Raw genomic sequence first — 20,868 nt, forward strand, 5'->3', positions numbered from 1 at the left:
CTAACAACAACAGTGCTCAAGCTCTTCGGCCAGGACATGCCTCCATCTCCTGATCCAGGGCCCTGGTCCCTTTGGGGCCAAATGGCAAAGAAGCAGCCCTCCAGACCGAATCCTATGGTGTGTGGAGACTTTGGGTTTCACAAATGGGTGTCCTGACAGTGAGGACAATCAACCAGTGGAACAGCTTACCTCAGTGGTGGGATTCAAATATGTGAACAACCGGTTCTCTGTGTGGGTGCCGCTTCTGGACGTTCATTCTGGGTTTGGGCAACATAAAATTAGCTACCAGTTCTGCCGAAGTGGTGCGAACCAGCTGAATCCCACCACTGGCTTACCCCCCCAAAAAATCGTGGGTGCTCCATTGCTGGAAGTTTTTAAAGAGACTGGACAATCACCTGTCTGAGATGGTATAGGTCCTGCAGCTTGAGCAGGGGACTGGACTAGAAGACCTCCAAGGCCCCTTCCGGCTCTATTCTATTCTAAATTGCAAGGCTGGGCTAAAAGGGGGGGTAGAGTTGTATATGAGTCAGTGTGTAATGGGAACCCCTGGAGTCGTTAGGCAAGTTGCCCCATTGCCTGAAGTAGTGAGAAGGTTTTATTAGAAGAGGCAGAGAAATGCATATTATTTCTGTTTGGGCATCTACCAAGATGCCCACAAGTTGCGATGTAACTCCTGGGCACCATGTTGGAGACCCTGCCTTCGGTCAGGCAAACGTTAAATGTGGCATTATCCCACTGCGCTTTCCAGTAGGGCTTCTCTAGAGTAATTTAAATCGGAGATTGTGGTGAGCAGCAACCACAATCCGCTCTCCAAGGACGGGAACCAACCTCTTTGGCCTCCTCTTCCTTCGCCAGCTGCAACCTCACCTGCCCAGCTGGCCATTACGGTGCAAACTGCGCTCAGCTATGCGACTGCCACGAGGACTCCTGCAACCCCTTCACCGGCATGTGCCACATGGGTAAGTCCTTGGCCAACCTTCCCCCAGACCTTCTTGCCCCAGCTGGGTGGGGGAGGTGCGAGGTGTGGCCCAAAGGGGGGACCCCCAACAGCCCCCTCGCATTGCCACAGTCACCCTCTTGCCTTTTTACAACACCCTCTGCAACACACACACACACACACACACACACACACACACACGTGTCCCACCTCTCCAGGGCAGCTTGCTTGTGGCCCACAGCTGCTTGCTCTGCCCACTGACTCTTGCCAGCCTCTTTTCCCCAGAGGCCAATCAGCGGATGGGAGTGATTGGCGCCGGAGTCCTCCTGATCTTCCTGCTCTGCCTCCTCCTCTCCTTGTTGTCCTGCTGCTGCATTTGCCGGAAAAAGGATCAGGCCCAGGAGTGAGTACGGGGGGGGGGGGGGAGAGAGCGTCTGGGGGGAGGGAGCTGGGAGGAGGGAAGCTGCAGGGAACCGGTTTTCCAGAAGAGAGCCCTGGCGGGAAGGGGTGTTGGGACAGGTGAGGAAGAACGGGCCGGGAGCCACTCCCATCTGGCCAGCTTGCCTTGGCTGCCCAAATTCCTAAGAACAACTATAGGGAGTCCTCGGCTTACGACGACAGCGGGGGCCCAACATCTCTGCTGCTAAGCAAAACAGTTGTTAAGTGAGCTCAGCCCCCTTTTACAATCTTTCTGGCTGCAACTGAGTGAATCTCTGCAGTGGTGAAATTGGTAACCCGGTTAAGCAAGTCTGGCTTCCCGCATTGACTTTGCTTGTCAGAAGGTCGCAAAAGGGGATCACAGGATCCCCCAGGACACTGCGACCGTCATCAATATGAGTCAGTTGCCAAGTGCCAGAATTTGGATGACATGAACCTGGGGATGCCGCAAGGGTCGTAAGCGTGAAAAATGGTCATAACTCGCTTTTTCAGTGATGCTGTAACTTTGAATGCCACTAAACGAAGTCAAGGATTACCTGTAATCAGGGGAAGAGGCTGCCTCCCGGAGCTGTGGGTGTCCCATCACTGGAGGGTTTTAAGAAAAGTCTGGAGAACCGTTTGTCCGGGATGGGTTGGACTACAAGACCTCCGAGGTCCCTTCCAGACTGTAAAGCAGCGGTATATAAGTGCTATTACTATCCATGCAGCAACTTTTGACCGTGGTCTCACCTGGTTGCCTTGTTTCCTTCACAGCATCCGCCAGGACTTGGCTCGTAAAAAATCTTCAAGGCGCCTTTGCGGACAGTTCAGCCAAATCAGCTTGAAGTTGCCTCGCATCCCGCTTCGCCGTCAGAAGTTGCCAAAAGTTGTAGGTAAGGATCCACTCCACTCCACAGTCCAGGTCACGGGTCCATCCAGCTAGTGGACACGAAAGTGGGAGTGGGGGCTGATGCCAGGAGAAAGGATTTGGCCACACAGTCATTGCTGCCAGTGTGATGCTTGTGACCACTCCATGGGGATGCCCCTGGCATAAACTGAATAATTGCATGCCCATACAGCAGCATCTCTCATCCTTGGCAACTTTAAGACGTTATGGACTTCAACTCCCAGAATTCCCCCAGGGAATTCTGGGAGTTGAAGTCCACTCATGCTAAAGTTAGAGATAAGAATGCCTTCTTAAGTGAACAGTGCAAAGAAATAGAAGAAAACAATAGAACAGGGAGGACCAGAGATCTCTTCAAGACAATTGGAGAGATGAAGGGAACGTTTCATGCAAAAATGGGCATGATAAAGGACCAAAATGGCAGGGACCTAACAGAGACAGAAAAGATTAAGAAGAGGTGGAAAAATTACACAGAAGAACTATACAAGAACGAGCTTAACGTCCCTGATAACCATGATGAGGTGGTCACTGACTAAGAGCCAGACATCCTAGAATGTGAAGTGAAATGGGCCTTAGGAAAGCTGAGCAACAACAAAGCTAGTGGAGGTGACAGTATTCCAGCTGAGCTATTCAAAATCTTAAAAGACGATGCAGTAAAAGTGCTACACTCAATTTGCCAGCAAATTTGGAAAACAACAGTGGCCACATGATTGGAAAAGATCAGTTTACATTCCAATTCCAAAGAAAGGCAGTGCCAAAGTATGTTCAAACTTCCACCATTGCACTCATTTCTCATGCTAGTAAAGTTATGCTTAAAATCAATGGCCACCTCATGAGAAGGAAGGACTCACTGGAGAAGAGCCTAACGCTGGGAAAGATTGAGGGCAAGAGAAGAAGGGGACGACAGAGAATGAGGTGGCTGGATGGAGTCACTGAAGCAGGAGTTGGGAGCCTAAATGGACTCCAGAAGATGGTAAAGGACAGGAAGGCCTGGAGGAACGTTGTCCATGGGGTCACGATGGGCTGGACATGACTTTGCAACTAACAACAACAACAACATGCTAAAGTTGCCAAAGTTGAGAAACAGTGCCTTATGGAGAGATAAACTCTGCCCCGCCCCCCACTAAAGTGTGAGTTCCCCAGAGAAAGAAAATGCAAGGAGTGAGGCTTCTTTTGGTAGCTTGCCTCGACCCTGGGTCATTCATCTTCACAAGATACAGCAGGGGTGTCAAACTGCCGGCATGCGCGTCAGATGCGTCATGTCTAAACCTCGCCCAACCCATTGCCGGCAATGGGAAAAAAAGTCGAGATATGTTTTGACACGTCACGTGACGTTGCGAGTTTGACAACCCCTGACATACAGGAACAAGGAATCACTTGTTCAGTGGTGGGGAGCTGAGCTGCTCATTAAATGGGGCCGGGAGACACCTCGGGCACCCCAGGCAACTAGATTCTCAGGTGACCGGAGTCTCTTACATGGGAAATTGGAGCCTCTTTGTGCTACTGGAGACTCTCGGCTTTTATGGTCCTCGAGGAGAAGAGGAGACAAAGCTCTCGGCAGTACGGAGAATGTTAGAAGTGAATACAAAATAAGAGAGGTCTTCTAGCCCAACCCCCTGCTCATACAGGAAACCCTATACCATTTTAGACAAATGGCTGTCCAACCTCTTCTTAAAAGCCTCCAGCATTGGAGCACCCACAACGTCTGGAGGTAAGCCCTTCCACCGATTAATCATTCTAATTAATTATATGGACAAATTCTGGAGAAATCACACACAGAGCATAAAATAGGGCTGTAAAGGACTTTGTTGTTGTTGTTCAGTCACGTCCATGTCATGTCCAGTTCCTGGGAACCCATGGGCCACAGCACGCCAGGCCCCTCTGTCCTCTACGGTCTCCCTAATCCTCCCAACTGTGTCAATGACATTGTCAGAAAGGGCCTTAGTGTCCAACCCCCTGCTCAAGCAAGAGGCCTATATCATTCCGGACAAATGGCTGTCCAAATTCTTGGGTATGTCTAGAATGAAGGCTACTGCTAAGCTTGTAAGCCGCCCTGAGTCTTCGGAGAAGGGCGGGATATAAATGGAATTAAAATAAAAAATAAATAAAATAATGAAGAGAAGGATTAGGGGTGACATGATAGCAGTCTTCCAATATGTCAGGGGCTGCCCCAAAGAAGAGGGAGTCAAGCTATTCTCCAAAGCCCCTGAACACAGGACAAGGAGCAGTGGATGGAAGTTAATCAAGGAGAGAAGCAACCTAGAACTAAAGAGAAATTTCCCAACAGTGAGGACAATTAACCAGTGGAACAACCTGCCTCCAGAAGTTGTGAATCCTCCAACATTGGAAGTTTTTAAGGAGAGATTGGACAGCCATTTGTCTGAAATGGTATAGTATTTCCTGTCTGAGCAGGGGGTTGGACTAGATGACCTCCAAGGCCCCTTCCAACTCTGTTCTATACTATTCTTCTTGAAACCTCCTCCAATGATGGAGCGCCCAGCGCTTCTGGAGGCCAGCCATGCCACTTATCAAAAAAGAAGAAAAGAGCTTTATCAGTGGAAATGCAGCAGGCACTCTGTTGTCAAGTGAGAAGCCTATGCAGGTAGTCCTCACCTTACGACCACAATCGAGCCCGTTTCTGTTGCTAAGTGAGACATTTGTTATAAGTGAGTTTTGCCCCATTTTATGACCTTTCTTCCACGGTTGTTAAGTGCATCGCTGCAGTTGTTAAGTTAGTAACACGGTTGTTAAGTGAGTCCAGTTTCCTCATTGATTTTGCTTGTCAGAAGGTCACAGAAGGGGATCACGTGATCCCAAGATACGGCAAATGTCATAAATATGAGTCGGTTGCCAAGCGTCTGAATTTTCATCACGTGACCGTGTGGGATGCTGCAACAGTCATTAGTGTGAAAATGGTCATAGGTCACTTTTCTCAGTGCCCTTGTAACTTCAAATGGTCACTATTTAGAATAGAACAGAGCTGGAAGGGACCTTGGAGGTCTTCTAGTCCAGCCCTCAGCTCAAGCAGGAGAACTTATACCATCTCAGACAGGTGAATGTCTAGTCTCTTCTTTAAAATCTCCAATGATGGAGCGCCCACGATTTCTGGAGGCAAAGCTGTTCTACTGCTTGATTGTCCTCACCGTCAGGAAGTTTCTCCTTAATTCCAGGTTGCTTCTCTCCTTGATCAGTTTCCAACCATTGTTTCTCGTCCTTCCCTCTGGTGCTTTGGAGAGTAACGTGACCCCCTCCTCTTCTTTGTGGCACCCCCTCAGATACTGGATCACTGCTCTCCTGTCCCCCCTATTTCTTCTTTTCTTTAGACTAGCCAGCCCCAAGGACGACCTGTGTAAAGGCAATATAAACGAAAGGTCCTTCTGCCCGGTTATTCTACTGTATGTTGAATGTTTAGGCCGGCAAAACTCTGGTTTGCTTTCACCTGTTTTATTTATGCAGAGATCTGGGATATTCGCAGGGAAGTCTCCCAAAAAAGCAAGCACAGCATTGCACGCCTGTTCTGTACCAGCCTACTACCGGCCCTGCTGATAAGGCAGGGACAACCCCTTTTACAAGAAGGCAAGAGGCTGGAACTAAGCCTGCCAAATTTATGGACACAAAAGCAAACAGAGCAAAAACAAGACACGAACCATGAAACAGGAGCTATTCAAACGGTTGCCTTCAGCAAACCAGCCCTCCCACGCATTCCCCTTTTATACAGTTCAGGGCGTGGCTTCACTCTGCCTCCTTCCGAGGTGCCCTTCCTCTGTTTGCTCCTGATTGACTGCCTCCTGCGTCGGGCATCCTTGAACAGGGCCAGCTGTGGGTCATCTTCATCCATGCTGTCAGGCTCACACAGCTGGGTCTGCGTTGTGACCAGGTGGGAGGGGCCTGGCTGAGGGCTCTCATCAGCAAGCTCTCCAACGCCCCCCTCCTCCTCCTCTGAATCGTCCGACCCAACTGCCGACCCCACAGGCTGACTCTGAATCACAACAAAGCCAGCCTCTAACCTTGTTTGTACACGGCTGCAGCATCAATGCACATACAAAAGGAATACAGCTTAGATTGTGGCACCACACCCACACTCGTATTCACACACAGAGAGAGGGAGAGGGACATGAGGAGTGGCCAAGGTTGAGAATCAACTGCTCTAGATAGGTTCAGCTGGAAACTTGTCTGTTTCACGAAGGGGGGGGGAATAGTTTGCATCTGTTCCCCTTTTTACACCTATAAAACTTTTTACCAATGTGGGAGTTCTCATGCCTAAGAAAATAAAGGGGATTGGAAGCTAAAATATACGCAGAATGGTTGCTGGAATTGGGTATGTCTAGTTGAATGAAAAGGAAGACTGGGGGGACATGGTAGCAGTCTACCAATATTTGGGGGTTGCCACAAAGAAGAGGGGGGGTCAACCTATTTTCCAAAGCCCCTGAAGGCAGGACAAGAAGCAACAGATGGAAACTGATCAAAGAGAGAGGCAACCTGGAATTAAGGAGAAACTTCCTGACAGTGAGGACAATCAACCAGTGGAACAGCTTGCCACCAGAAATTGTGGGTGCTACATCAATGGAGGTTTTTAAGAAAAGACTGGACAGCCACCTATCTGAATTGGTATAGGGTCGCCTGCTTGAGCAAGGGGTTGGACTAGAAGACCTCCAAGGTCCCTTCCAACTCTGTAATTCTGTTAAAGTCAGTTGCTCCTTCAGCTTTTTCTCCATCTATTTGCCTTGGGTTGACATTGCCTGTGGACCTCACCTTTATTTTTGGAACAGAGCAGCCAACAGGTTTTTGTCCCCTTTTTTTCACCTTCACCCAGCGACTCCTGGGATCCCCATTATTCCCTTTTCTCCAAGTGACATCCTCACCGTGTCTGAGGCTGTTGGTGTTTCTCCAATCTTTTTTATTTCCCTTTTTTATTTCTTCTGGTCCACAATTTCTCACGATAGATTCTGAGTATGCTCCTGAACCTTTCCCTTCTTTAATGTTCTTAAACAAATCTCCTGTTGCCTCCATTCAGTTGTTAATGTACAATTTCCTAGCACTGTTTATTTAAATATCATTCAATCAGAATAGAGCTGGAAGGGACCTTGGAGGTCATCTAGTCCAACCCCCTGCTAAGGCAGGAAACCCTATACCATTTCAGACAAATGGCTGTCCAGTCTCTTCTTAGAAACCTCCAGTGTTGGAGCATTCGCAGCTTCTGGAGGCAAAGCTGTTCCACTGGTTAATTGTCCTCACTGTCAGGAAGTTTCTCCTTAATTCCAGGTTGCTTCTCTCCTTGATTCGTTTCCATCCGTTGCTTCTCGTCTTCTGGTGCTTTGGAAAATAGGTTGACCCCCTCTTCTTTGTGGCAGCCCTTAATATAATTAATGTATTATTAATATACTTTTACAGTTAATATACTTAACATTTTAGTCTACATGTATCATGATGATATACATTCAGTACAAAAACCTATATTTTCTTGTCTCTTTTTGTTTGTTTTTTTCTGGACTTTAGCATTCGGTTGGGGGGGGAATTTGTATTTTACTTTCCATTTTTATTTTCACAAAATCAGCAGGTAGCCATTTTATCTCTTTTTGCTTTCTGGCCATTGTTATTTGTTTCATCTTTAAGGGCAGCATGTATTTCAGTCCGAGTTCTACAGGTAGTCTGTTTTATCAAATCCAATCTATTAAATCTAGTTTTGTTTTGTTTTTCACTGCTATGGAATATTGTTAAGAAACAATTTTGTTTTCTTTAGTTTTAAGTTGTAGTTTTACAAGGAACCTGTGATCTGAACAATAGTCAATGCCAATTCTTTTTGTTCTTTTTTTTCTTTTGCTGACTAAATAGAGATTTTCCATCTTTGCCTGCAAAGCAGATCATCAGTTTGATTTTTGTGTGTCCTGTCCAATGAAGTCCATGTGTCTTTTAGGTTGCTGGCAGCATTTGCTCTGTTAAACACTGGATTTTCTTGGCAAAACATTATTAATCTGTTTTCTGCTTCACTCCCTAAAAGGCGTCAAATTTTCCTATTATTTCAGATGCTATTTTACTTCCAACTTTAGCATTCTACAGGAAGTTCTCGATTTATGACAATTGAGACCAACATTTCTGTTGTCAAGTGAGACATTTGTTAAGTGGGTTTTGCCCCGTTCTATGACTTTTCTTGCCATAAGCGAATCACTGCAGTTGATAAGTTAGTATCCCGGAAGTGAAGTGAACCTCCCCATGGACTTCGCTTGTCGGAAGGTCGCAAAAGGGGATCCCGTGACCCCCCCCCCACAGGATGCCTCAAAGGTCACAAATATGACCCAGTTGCCATTTTGATCATGTGACCAGGGGGATGCTACAAAGCAGTGGTCGGATTCAAATATGTGAATGACCGGTTCTCTGTATGGATGCCGGTTCCGGAAGTTCGTTCTGGGCCTGGGCAACAAAAAAAATTAACTACCGGTTCTGCCAAAGTGGTGCGAACCGACTGACTCCCACCACTGCTGCAAAGGTCATAACTATGAAAAATGGTCACATTTTTCAGCGATGTAACTTTGAATGGTCTCTAAATGAACTGTTATAAGTCAATAGTGCTGCTATTTGGTGCTATCTTGACAAGATGCTATGAGGCATCCTAGAAGCGTTGAGTTCCTGCTTGCTTTGCATCTGTAGCATGAGAACTCCCACATTGGTAAAAAGTTTTATAGGTGTAAAAAGGGGAACAGATGCAAACTATTCCCCCCCCCCCGCTTCCTGAAACAGACAAGTTTCCAGCTGAACCTATCTAGAGCAGTTGATTCTCAACCTTGGCCACTCCTTATGTCCCTCTCCCTCTCTGTCTGTGTGAATATGAGTGTGGGTGTGGTGCCACAATCTAAGCTGTATTCCTTTTGTATGTGCATGGATGCTGCACCCGTGTACAAACAAGGTTAGAGGCTGGCTTTGTTGTGATTCAGGGTCAGCCTGTGGGTTCGGCAGTTGGGTCGGACGATTCAGAGGAGGAGGAGGGGGGCGTTGGAGAGCTTGCTGATGAGAGCCCTCAGCCAGGCCCCTCCCACCTGGTCACGACGCAGACCCAGCTGTGTGAGCCTGACAGCGTGGATGAAGATGACCCACAGCTGGCCCTGTTCAAGGACGCCCGATGCAGGAGGCAGTCAATCAGGAGTAAACAGAGGAAGGCAATGGGGCACCTTGGAAGGAGGCAGAGAGAAGCCACGCCCTGAACTGTATAAAAGGGGAATGCGTGGGAGGGCTGGTTTGCTGAAGGCAACCGTTTGAATAGCTCCTGTTTCGTGGTTCGTGTCTTGTTTTTGCTCTGTTTGCTTTTGTGTCCATAAATTTGGCAGGCTTAGTTCCAGCCTCTTGCCTTCTTGTAAAAGGGGCTGTCCCTGCCTTATCAGCAGGGCCGGTAGTAGGCTGGTACAGAACAGGCTTGAAATGCTGTGCTTGCTTTTTTGGGAGACTTTGACTTCCCTGCGAATATCTGTCTCTGCTTTCTATCATTTTGGGTTGCAGCTGACACCAACCTTAACCCTTTGGGTTGTGAAGATGGCTGCTCCTTCTTTCCTCTGATATTTTTCTTGGTCCACAATACCAAGAAGTGGCCCATTCCGGTCCATTCCAGTTCCAGAATGTCAATCTTTCTGCTTTGGCGACGGTTCACCCTTCTGATAGTCCTTGTGGGATGAAAATGCCTATGACCTCCCCTTTTGCCTCTGGGCAGAGCACCATCTGGAGATCCTTTTGGCCTTAATCCAGTGGCATCATAAGCCTCAGAGCTGGCTGTACTTGCCCTCTGTGGTTCCCCAGTAGCTCGGTGGGGACCTTCTAGCCTGCAAGGCCAATCCTGGTTGTGAAGGCCCATTCTTTTGGGAAGAGGGGAGTGGTTGCCCTTCCCTTCTCCGGTGGGTCATAGCTTATCCCTCATCCATGAGCTCTTATCATGGGTGATCCTCTGGGAGAGATCTCTTTGGATATGCAAGTTCCGTCATCGCTACAGATCTAAGGGACAATAGAGGAGAACCTAGTACCTGCAAAGAAGATATAAAAAAAATATCCCACAAAGTTAAGGGGCATCTTATGGGCACACCCTACTTCTTATGCATCTTAATAATTAAAAAAAAGCTAAGTAGGACAAGGTGAGGATTGATTCCAGATCATTGATGCCACAAGGCAGAGGGGGCCAGGTGGTTCACCAAAGCACCAGAGGGAAGGATGAGAAACAAGGGTTGGAAACTGATCAAGGAGAGAAGCAACCTGGAATTGAGGAGAAAGTTCCTGACGGTGAGGACAATCAATCAGTGAAACAGCTTTGCCTCCAGAAATTGTGAGCGCTCCATCACTGGAGATTTTGAACAAGAGACTGGACAATCACCTGTCTGGTTCTCCTGCTCGAGCAGGGGGCTGGACTAGAAGACCTCCAAGGTCCCTTCCAGCTCTATTCTATTCTATTCTATTCTATTCTATTCTATTCTATTCTATTCTATTCTATTCTATTCTATTCCTTTTTCTGTTCTATTCTATCCTATCCTATCCTATCCTATCCTATCCTATCCTATCCTATCCTATCCTGTCCTATCCTGTCCTATCCTATCCATTGTACCTTTGGCACTCAACAACCTGGGTAATTATTATTTCTTCATTCACCTTTTTCAACTGTCGCTGGGAAATACAGTTGTGGAAGATCCTGAGAGCTGCAGCGCCAAAACCCTGGAACGCTTTTCTCCTGAAATGATCAGCAGAGCCGTGTTTACAGTAGCACGCTGGGGCTGGCTCCCTCCCCTGGCTAGAATAGAGGCTCTTTCTCTGAAGGAGAGGCTTGGACTGAATGAGCCTGTGTGTCTGCACTTCCTGGCGTTTACTGCTGGTTGGAGATTTTGTATAAACAGTGGCGGCAAGAGGTTTCCCCTTGGCCTCTGTCGTGCGGAGGGAGCTGGCTGGTGCTCCTCGCTGGAACTCCAGAAGAGGAGAGGGATTGTGCCACACAAGCCGAGGCAGATCTCTTAGAAATGGGGTGTGGTCCTGGCTAGTCCCATTGCCCTCCCCAGCCAATGCCTGGCCAGAGCGAGCCAGCCAGTTTCGGACCCCGACAGCTGCTAGCCAGATGCTCCATTCAGGACGTGAAGACACAGGAGCACCATCACCTTCCCTGTGGCTGCATCTCAAGGCAGTGCCAAACACTAAAACAGGCCAGCTGGGTTCCTAGAACATGCCTCTTGCAGTCTGCAAATCCTGGGAGGTAGCAATAGCAATAGTGCTTCACGGTGCTTTCCGGCCCTCTCTAAGCGGTTTACAGAGCCAGACTATTGCCCCCAACAATCTGGGTCCTCATTTTACTGACCTTGAAAGAATGGGATCAGAGCTGGTCAGAATTGAACTGCTGGCAATCAGCAGTCAGCAGAATTAGCCTGCAATGCTGCATTCTAACCACTGCATACCATGGAAGGAAGGAAGGAAGGAAGGAAGGAAGGAAGGAAGGAAGGAAGGAAGGAAGGAAGGAAGGAAGGAAGAGCACTAGCAATAGCACTTAGACTTATATACCGCTTCACAGTGCTTTACAGCCCTCTCTAGGCAGTTTACAGAGTCAGCCTATTGCCCCCAACAATCTGGGTCCTCATTTTACCAACCTCAAAAGGATAGAAGGCTGAATCAGAGCTGGTCAGAATCGAACTGCTGGCAGTCGACAGTCAGCAGAATTAGCCTGCAATGCTGCATTCTAACCACTGCGCCACCACACACCGAGATTTTAATGTTGTGGGAGGCCTGCCAATAAACCATGGTTGAACCATGGTGTGAAGCCACTCAAACCATACTGGAACCATGTAGCTGTTGAAACTCGCTCACTGTGTTCCCATATCGGGCACATGATGCACGGTTGAGGGCCCTATTTATGTCTAGAGCACGGGTCAGCAACCCACGGCTCTGAAGCCGCATGCGGCTCTTTCAGCCTTCTCCTGCGGCTCCCAGTTTGCAGAGAGACAGAGACAGAGGGAGGCACTTGTGCTTCCCTTCTCTCTCTCTCTCTCTCTCTCTCTCTCTCTCTCTCTCTCTCTCTCTCTCTCTCTCTCTCTCTCTCTCTCTCTTCACACACACACAACACACAAACACACTGAGTGGAGGAAGAGGACTGGCAGACCAAGGGCAGAAAGAGGGCGGGAGGGAGAGAGACAAAGAGAAAATATGAATATATGTGGTTGTCCTTACTGGACGTTTAGTAAAGATTGTTTTTACCTGTTGGGATGAAGGAGAAAGGGTTTTTTTTCCCCTCTTTCTCCTGTCCTTTTCTTTTTTTTCCCCCGCAATTTTTTTCTTTTCTATTTTTCTGTTTGTAGTTTTTATAGTTTGCACCAGCTTTTTATTTCATAAATACGAGGACTCAAATAGACATTTGAGTATTTTATTCGAAAGTAACCTTCGACCCAGCATCTTTTTTTTGTTTTTGTTTTTTTGGAGTTCAAAATGCTTTTGTTGCATGCAGAAATAAAATTTTGTTCTCTTTGTAGCAATTCATTGATTTCATAAATGCAGCACGCTATAGTTTTTTTATACATAGCATAAGGGTAAAAACGATCTATGCAGTGTCATCTTCATTTTAGATGTCAAAAGGGTTTTGCAGCTCCCAGTGTTTTCTTTTCGGCGGGAAACGGGTCCCAGTGGCTCTCTGAGTGTTTTAGGTTGCCTATAGAAGCAAAGGATCAGAAGAGGAGACATGGTCACTCTCTTCCAGGACTTGAGGGATTATCGCTGAGAAGAGGGGACTGACTTATCCCTGAGGGCAGGACAAGAAGGAATGGATAGAAGCTTGTTAAAGAGAGATTCGACCGGGAAGTAAGGAGACACCTCCTGCCACAAAGAACAACTAATCAGTGGCATAATTTGCCTTCCAGAGTTGTGATTGTTCTGTCACGGGAGCTTTTCGAGAAAAGATCGGACAGCCATTTGTCCGGGATGTTATAAGGACTTCTGCCTTGAGCAGGGGGTTGGACTAGACCTCTGAGGTCCCCTCCGGCCCTATAGTTCTATGTTCTATGTAGACTGACTTGCTCCCTCTTCCCCTTCCTTCCTCTTTCCCATAGGACCCTTGGGGTGGCAGCACCCCCCCCCAAATATAGATCGCTTGCTTCAGGTTGGATTCACCTGCCACGGAGGCTTGGGCACCCCAATTTGTAAACTGGCTTCACAGCTTTGCGTGATGCTGATTCTCAGGGCTTTGGCTGAAAGCCCCCAGTGAGCAGCTCCAGGGCTGCCTGCAGCCACAAGCTGATGCTTCCCCCTTCCTGCCTTTTTTCACCCCTTTGTTCGCTTCCCCTAAAGCGCTCTTTGGGCAGTTGCCAGGATCCACAATCTGGCGGGGGGGGCTGACTGAGGCTGCCTCCAGAGCCATTTGGTGCCCGGCCAGCCCCACATCCTGCATTTCTCCCTCTGCCTGCACCAACTCCAAGGCTGGGCCTCCCGGCGCACCCCTCAGTTGCCAGAGTGCTCTGATTTCACCAGAATGAAATGCTTTGGTGCCAGGCTCCGTTCTTTGGCTTGGCACACAGGCCTTGCCGTATCTTCTCATTGTGGCCCAGGTTTGCTGTGGAAGACCCACATGGCTGCAGCGCCCAGAGGGGGAGGGGGCGCCAGAGCTGCAGGCAAGGCAGGGCACTCCACTTCTCCTTCCTTCCTTCCTTCCTTCATTCATTCCTTCCTTTCATTTTTTTCTTTTTCTTTCCTTCCTTCCTGATTTTTCTTTCTTTCCTGATTTCTTACTTCCTTCTTTCCTTCCTTCCTTTCTTCTGATTTCTTCCTTCCTTTCTTTCATTTCTTTCTTTTCCTTTCCTTCCTTCCTTCCTGATTTTTCTTTCTTTCCTGATTTCTTCCTTCCTTCCTTCTTTCCTTCCTTCCTTCCTTTCTTCTGATTTCTTCCTTCCTTCCTTTCATTTCTGTTTTCTTTTTTCCTTCCTTCCTTCCTGATTTTTCTTTCTTTCCTGATTTTTCTTTCTTTCCTGATTTTTTCCTTCCTTCCTTCTTTCCTTCCTTCCTTCCTTTCTTCTGATTTCTTCCTTCCTTTCATTTCTTTTTTCCTTCCTTCCTTCCTGATTTTTCTTTCTTTCCTGATTCCTTCCTTCCTTCTGATTTTTTCCTTCCTTCCTTTCATTTTTTTTCCTTCCTTCCTTCCTGATTTTTCTTTCTTTCCTGATTTCTTCCTTCTTTCCTTCCTTCCTTCCCCATCCGAACCACATCCGTGCTTAGTGTCATTCCAGAGAGGAAGGATGGCACCCTTGTATCCAGCAGGATTCTCCTGGGACAGGAGCTCTCTCTGTCCCCAGCTTGAGAGTCTGGCTGCCTCTGACCATTCCTAGTGCGCTAGGAAGCCTCGGCATGTCTGCTCATGGGCCTCTTTCCCTTTCTTATGTGCAGTTGAAGATTTCTGGCGAAGGTTTTCCCCCAATCCCACCCCCCCACCCCCGCCTGCCTTAGAGGAACTGAAGATGGAATAATCCTCCATTCCTGTCTTTGCCTCCTGGCTCTGGAAGATAAAGGGGAGAATCCTGGGCTGCAGTTCCGAAGCCTGGTTGTCCTGTGTCCGGCTGTGAGGCACCGAAGGCGGTTATGCCGGTTTCCGCAGCCTTCGCCTCCTCCTGCCTTCCCACATAGGGGAGCCTCACAGCTGCTCGGTCTCTAAAGCATCTCTCCGGGGCCGCTGTTTGCAGCAGAACAAACACTCGGGCAGGCGAGGCGAGAGGCCCGCAGGAAAGCCTTCTCCAGCCACTCTCAGCACCATTTATTTGGCGGTGACTCACCCAGAACCAGAGGTCTGAAGGCATTGGAAGCGCTGCTTCCCCCCACCCCCACCCCCCAGGTTTGCCGCACACAGAGCCCCTTCTGTTGGGCTTGCCTGGAGCATCACTGCCGGAGCAGCTCAGAGCCTGGGCAGCTTTTGTGCCATCTCAGTTCAGGGATAATCAGGGACTGGGGAGGTAACACGCACACACACGCACACGCGCACACACAATTAAGAGCTTGAAAGAGCTGGGCCAACCCTACTCCTCTGCCCAAGGTGGCAAGTTACTTCCCTGCTGTGCTGAGGGCTTAAGAATGTCTTCTGGATTTCTCTTGGCAAAGTTTCTGAGCTTGCAGAATTTGCTTGTTGGAGGGAGGGGGTTGTACAGGTCGTCCTCGGCTTACGACCACAATTGAGTCCATAATTTCTGTTGTTAAGTGAAACATTTGTTCAGTGCCTTTGGCCCCATTTTAGACCTTTCTCACCGCAGTTGCGAAGGGAATCGCCGCAATCGATACAGTATGTTAATAAGACTGTTGTTAAGTGGATTTGGCTGCCTCGTTTATTTTGATTGTCAAAAGAGGATGGTGTGGCCTTGCGACACATCAACGGTCATAAGTATGAGTCAGCTGCCAAGTGTCTGAATTTTGATCACGTGACCACCAGGACGCTACAAACGTGTGTGAAAAGTAAGTCCCATTTTCAGTGCCGTTGTGACATTAAACGGTCGCTAAATGATCTGTTGTAAGGACTTAGCTGTATTGCTGGTGGCGTTATTTTTTGCTACCGTCTCCCCATCAGTCCACAGCCTCCCTGGCTGCCCACAGTTTCCGGTCTGAGAAAGCCCTTTCCCAATTCTAGATCCTCTCCCAGAGGCCTGGAGTTGGAGGGTTCTTAGCTGTGCTTTTCTGGACAGAGAACAGTCCTGACGTTGCTCCTCGGATCTGTTGGAGCTCCTCTCCCAGCCTTGGAGTCACAGCACTGGGGTGTTCCTACCACCAGTAGGAGCACTTTGGCCTTGACTTTCCATGTCCTCTCCAGTTCCTCCTCAGGCCCTGCTACGGATAGGATAGGATAGGATAGGATAGGATAGGATAGGATAGGATAGGATAGGATAGGATAGGATAGGATAGGATAGGATAGGATAGGATAGGATAGGATAGGATAGGACAGCACAGCACAGCACAGCACAGCACAGCACAGCACAGCACAGCACAGGACAGAATAAGGAATAGAATAGAATAGAATAGAATAGAATAGAATAGAATAGAATAGAATAGAATAGAATAGAATAGAATAGAATAGAATAGAATAGAATAGAATAGAATAGAATAAATGGAATGGAATGGAATGGAATGGAATGGAATGGAATGGAATGGAATGGAATAGAATAGAATAGAATAGAATAGAATAGAATAGAATAGAATAGAATAGAATAGAATAGAATAGAATAGAATAGAAATTGGAATTAGAATAGAACAGAATAGAAAATATGGAATAGAATAGAATAGAATAGAATAGAATAGAATAGAATAGAATAGAATAGAATAGAATAGAATAGAATAGAATAGAATAGAATAGAATAGAATAAATGGAATGGAATGGAATGGAATGGAATGGAATAGAAAAGAATAGAATAGAATAGAATAGAATAGAATAGAATAGAATAGAATAGAATAGAATAGAATAGAATAGAATAGAATAGAATAGAATAGAATAGAATAAATGGAATGGAATGGAATGGAATGGAATGGAATAGAATAGAATAGAATAGAATAGAATAGAATAGAATAGAATAGAATAGAATAGAATAGAATAGAATAGGAATAGAATAGAATAGAATAGAATAGAATAGAATAGAATAGAATAGAATAGAATAGAAGAATAGAAAATATGGAATGGAATGGAATGGAATGGAATAGAATAGAATAATAGAATGGAATAGAATAGAATAGAAAATATGGAATGGAATGGAATGGAATGGAATGGAATAGAATAGAATAGAATAGAATAGAATAGAATAGAATAGAATAGAATAGAATAGAATAGAATAGAATAGAATAGAATAGAATAGAATAGAATAGAAGAATAGAAAATATGGAATGGAATGGAATGGAATGGAATAGAATAGAATAATAGAATGGAATAGAATAGAATAGAAAATATGGAATGGAATGGAATGGAATGGAATGGAATAGAATAGAATAGAATAGAATAGAATAGAATAGAATAGAATAGAATAGAATAGAATAGAATAGAATAGAATAGAATAGAATAGAATGGAATGGAATGGAATAGAATAGAATAGAATAGAATATGGAATGAAGAATAGAATAGAATAGAATATGGAATGAAGAATAGAATAGAATAGAATAGAATAGAATAGAATAGAATAGAATAGAATAGAATAGAATAGAATAGAATAGAATAGAATAGAATAGAATAGAATAGAATAGAATAGAATAGAAGCTGGAAGGGACCTTGGAGGTCTTCTAGCCCAGCCCCCTGCTCAACCTTCTAACCTTCTCACATTCCTTCTTCCTGGGATTGTTGTCACTTGGCATTGCTACCTCTACAACCCCCACTGTCTTCTCTGCGTGTATAGGTCTCCCATCAGAAGCTTTGACTCAGTTTCAGGAAAACAGGCAAACTAAAGCAGGGCAAAAATCCGCTGCAAAAACCAACCACTATCTCAGCATCATCTGTTCTCAAATAGATGCACTTATGAGTAAACAGGATTCCTTCCGGTAGATGCCCACATGGACACCAGTTGTGTATTTCCCTGGCCTTCTGTGGCCGCTTTCAATGTTCCCAACAGAAGTTACACGGATGCCCAAAGGCATTCCCAAAGCAAACTCTGCTCCTGAAAGACAGATCTCTGCCCAATGCTGCGAATGGAACTTAGATTTCTTTTGACTGTTGTTTGTTCTCCCAGCTTGTTTCAATATAATTTCTGAACGTTTTGTTACCAAACTAGGTGACCTCATCAAGAGGATTTTCTTGTCCTATTTTCCTCAGCTTATAAATGTCTTGTGGGCCAGAGTGGTCAGTTGATCGCGCAATTGGTCGTTTGTTTGGAGTTATATTTGAATTCTGAGCAGCTGATTGGTTCTTTTGTTGATTGGCAGTTCGAATGGTCCGGTTTCTTACCCATTCACATGCTGGATCTAGATCAAGATGCTTGTTAACTGCTCCTTTGGTTGGACAACAGGCCTCGATAAATTCAGGGGTGTGGCGGATGTTGGCATGCCAGATTGCTTTTTTTCCTTCCCAATCAAACTGCTGTTGTTTATCATCAATGTGGTTTGAAGTCGGGGATTTTTGGCCATGCCATTTAACTGCCCAAAGAAGGGGGTCTTCCGCATTTAGGGATCCTCTGTGCTTCCCACGTTTCATGCAGGAGGACTCCTACTTTTCGTACAAAACCAACCGTGTAAGGCAGTAAGCTGGGGCTGAAAGGGAACCAGGGCCTGGCCCAGCGCCCTCCCCGCTACCCTGCCTGGCTATTTGAGAAGAGCTAGGCCCAGTCACCCCACGGGTGGGTGTACGTGGCTGAGGGAGATCCTGGGTCTGCAACAAGACTTGAAACTGGGATTCCCCATTCTTGCATCTCCCCCCCCTCCACCCTGGCTCTGGGGCCAAGAGGAAGGGCCTGGCCAGGGGAGCTGCCACCTGCTCTCCCCACTCCCGGCCTGGCATCTTCACCGCAGTGGCTCTCAGATGAGGTGGCCCCCTGATCCTGGGACAGCCCAAAAAAGCCGTGGCTTGTTTTTCAAAAAGGACCACCGCAATACATGAGGATGGTTTAGATGGCCTTAAAGCAGACATGTCAAACACAAGGCCCGGGGGCCGGATCCGGCCCGCGAAGTGGTTTCATGTGGCCCGCGAAGCCACCCTGGAAACAGTGAGGGAACGGCCCCCGCTGCCTTGGCCCTGGCCCAGAGACCCTCCTTCTGCCAGAGACCCTCAGATCTGTCCCACTCCTACCCAGGCCCCCATAGGCACCCTTGATGCCAACGATGTAGAGCTGGCCACGCCCACCCAGTAGGCCATGTGCACTCTGGCCACACCCACCCAGTAGGCCACGCCCACCCAGTAGGCCATGTGCACTGTAGCCACGCCCACCCAGTAGGCCATACGCACTAGCCACGCCCACCCAGTAGGCCATACGCACTAGCCACACCCACCCAGTAGGCCATACGCACTCTAGCCACGCCCTCCCAGTAGGCCACACCCACCCAGGCCACACCCACCCAGCCCCCTGAGGGCAACCGCAATGCTGATGCAGCCCTCAATGAAATTGAGTTTGACACCCCTGCCCTAAAGGGAGATGACTGACAAAAAAATAGTAATCAGCCAAATACAGCATTTATCCTACTGGTTAGTTTTTTGGTGAAAAACCAGGGCTTTTTTTCTCATAGAATGCTCAGAATGGAGTTCCGGCACCTTTTTTGGATGGAACCTTGTAGGGTAGGCAAGGTGGGTTGTATGACATGTGTGAGTTCCGGCACCTTTTTCTTTTACAAAAAAAGCACTGTGAAAAACTAACCAATATTCATAATAACCAAGCTTAGCATATTGTGTGAACGCAGCTGGTGAATCTCTCACTGACTTGCTTAAACATGTAGTTGTTATTTAACACACACCATTAAGACCAGCAACTTGGTCGCTAAACAAAATGGTCATTAAGTGAAACCATGACTGCTTTTGATCTTACTTCAGCTTTTCCTCACTTTACAGACCTGCAAAGGTAGTAAATGTGGATCATAAACTTACTTTTTCATCACTGCCATAGCTGTGAAGAGTTGCTCAGCAAGGCAGTCACTAATAACTTTGGCTCAGTCCCTCAGTTTGGGTTGAGACATCAGATAGTGGTTTATGAATATAAAATATCTTCGCTTTGAGTTCCTGGATGCAAGTGGCTTTCTGATTTCATTTGTGGTGGAAAAGATCTTGACATACTTGAACAATGGGCCTATCCAACAACATGAAATTTAATGTGGAGTAAAGCAACGTTTTACACCTAGGCAGGAAAAAAACAAAGGTACAGGTACTGATTAGGTGAAACCTGGCTCAAAAACAGTAACTGTGAGAGGGACCTTAGAATGATAATCCCTTAAACATGAGCCAGCGGTGTGTGGCGGCAGCCCAAAAAGCTAATACAGTCCTTGGCTGTGTAAACAGAGGCATAGAATCAAAATCACGTGAAGTACCACTTTATAAAACCTTAGTGAGGCCCCACCAGGAATACTGCATCCAGTTTTGGTCACCACATTAAAAAAAGATGTTGAGGCTTTGGAAAACGTGCAAAGAAGAACAACTAAGATGATAATAATAATAATAATAATAATAATAATAATAATAATAATAATAATAATAATAATAATAATAATAATAATAATAATAATTTGGAAGGGACCTTGGAGGTCATCTAGTCCAACCCCCTGCTCAGGCAGGAAACAGATTAAAGGCCTGGAGACAAAAACATATGAAGAACGTTTGCAGGATTTGGGTATGGCCAGTCTAGAGAAAAGAAGGACTAGGGGGGGGCATGATAGCAGTCTTCCAGGATTTGAGGGGCTGCCACAAAGAGGAGGGGGTCACGTTATTCACCAAAGCAGCAGAGGGAAGGACGAGAAACAGTGGATGGAAACTAACCAAGGAGAGAAGCAACCTGGAATTAAGGAGAAACTTCCTAACAGTGAGGACAATTAACCAGTGGAACAGAAGTTGCCTTCAGGTGTTGTGGGTGCTCCATCACTGGAGGCTTTTAAGAAGAGACTGGACAGCCACTTGTCCAAAATGGTATAGGGTCTCCTGTTTGAGCAAGGGGTTGGACTAGAAGACCTCAAAGGTCCCTTCCAGTTCTAT

At 46.7% G+C, this 20,868-nt stretch overlaps 1 protein-coding gene across 1 annotated transcript in view; it reads left to right on the plus strand.

The window, feature by feature from the left end:
- Positions 1 to 20,868, plus strand: part of SCARF2 (scavenger receptor class F member 2) — an 87,608-nt gene that overhangs the window by 58,024 nt on the left and 8,716 nt on the right. The window contains exons 7-9 of the mRNA XM_083373244.1: positions 856 to 959; positions 1,223 to 1,340; positions 2,129 to 2,247. Coding sequence (XP_083229370.1) covers positions 856 to 959; positions 1,223 to 1,340; positions 2,129 to 2,247 — 341 coding nt within the window. The remainder of the gene's footprint in view (positions 1 to 855; positions 960 to 1,222; positions 1,341 to 2,128; positions 2,248 to 20,868) is intronic.

The sequence above is a fragment of the Vipera ursinii genome (assembly GCF_947247035.1).
Source record: "Vipera ursinii genome assembly, chromosome: 14".
NCBI lineage: Eukaryota > Metazoa > Chordata > Lepidosauria > Squamata > Viperidae > Vipera > Vipera ursinii.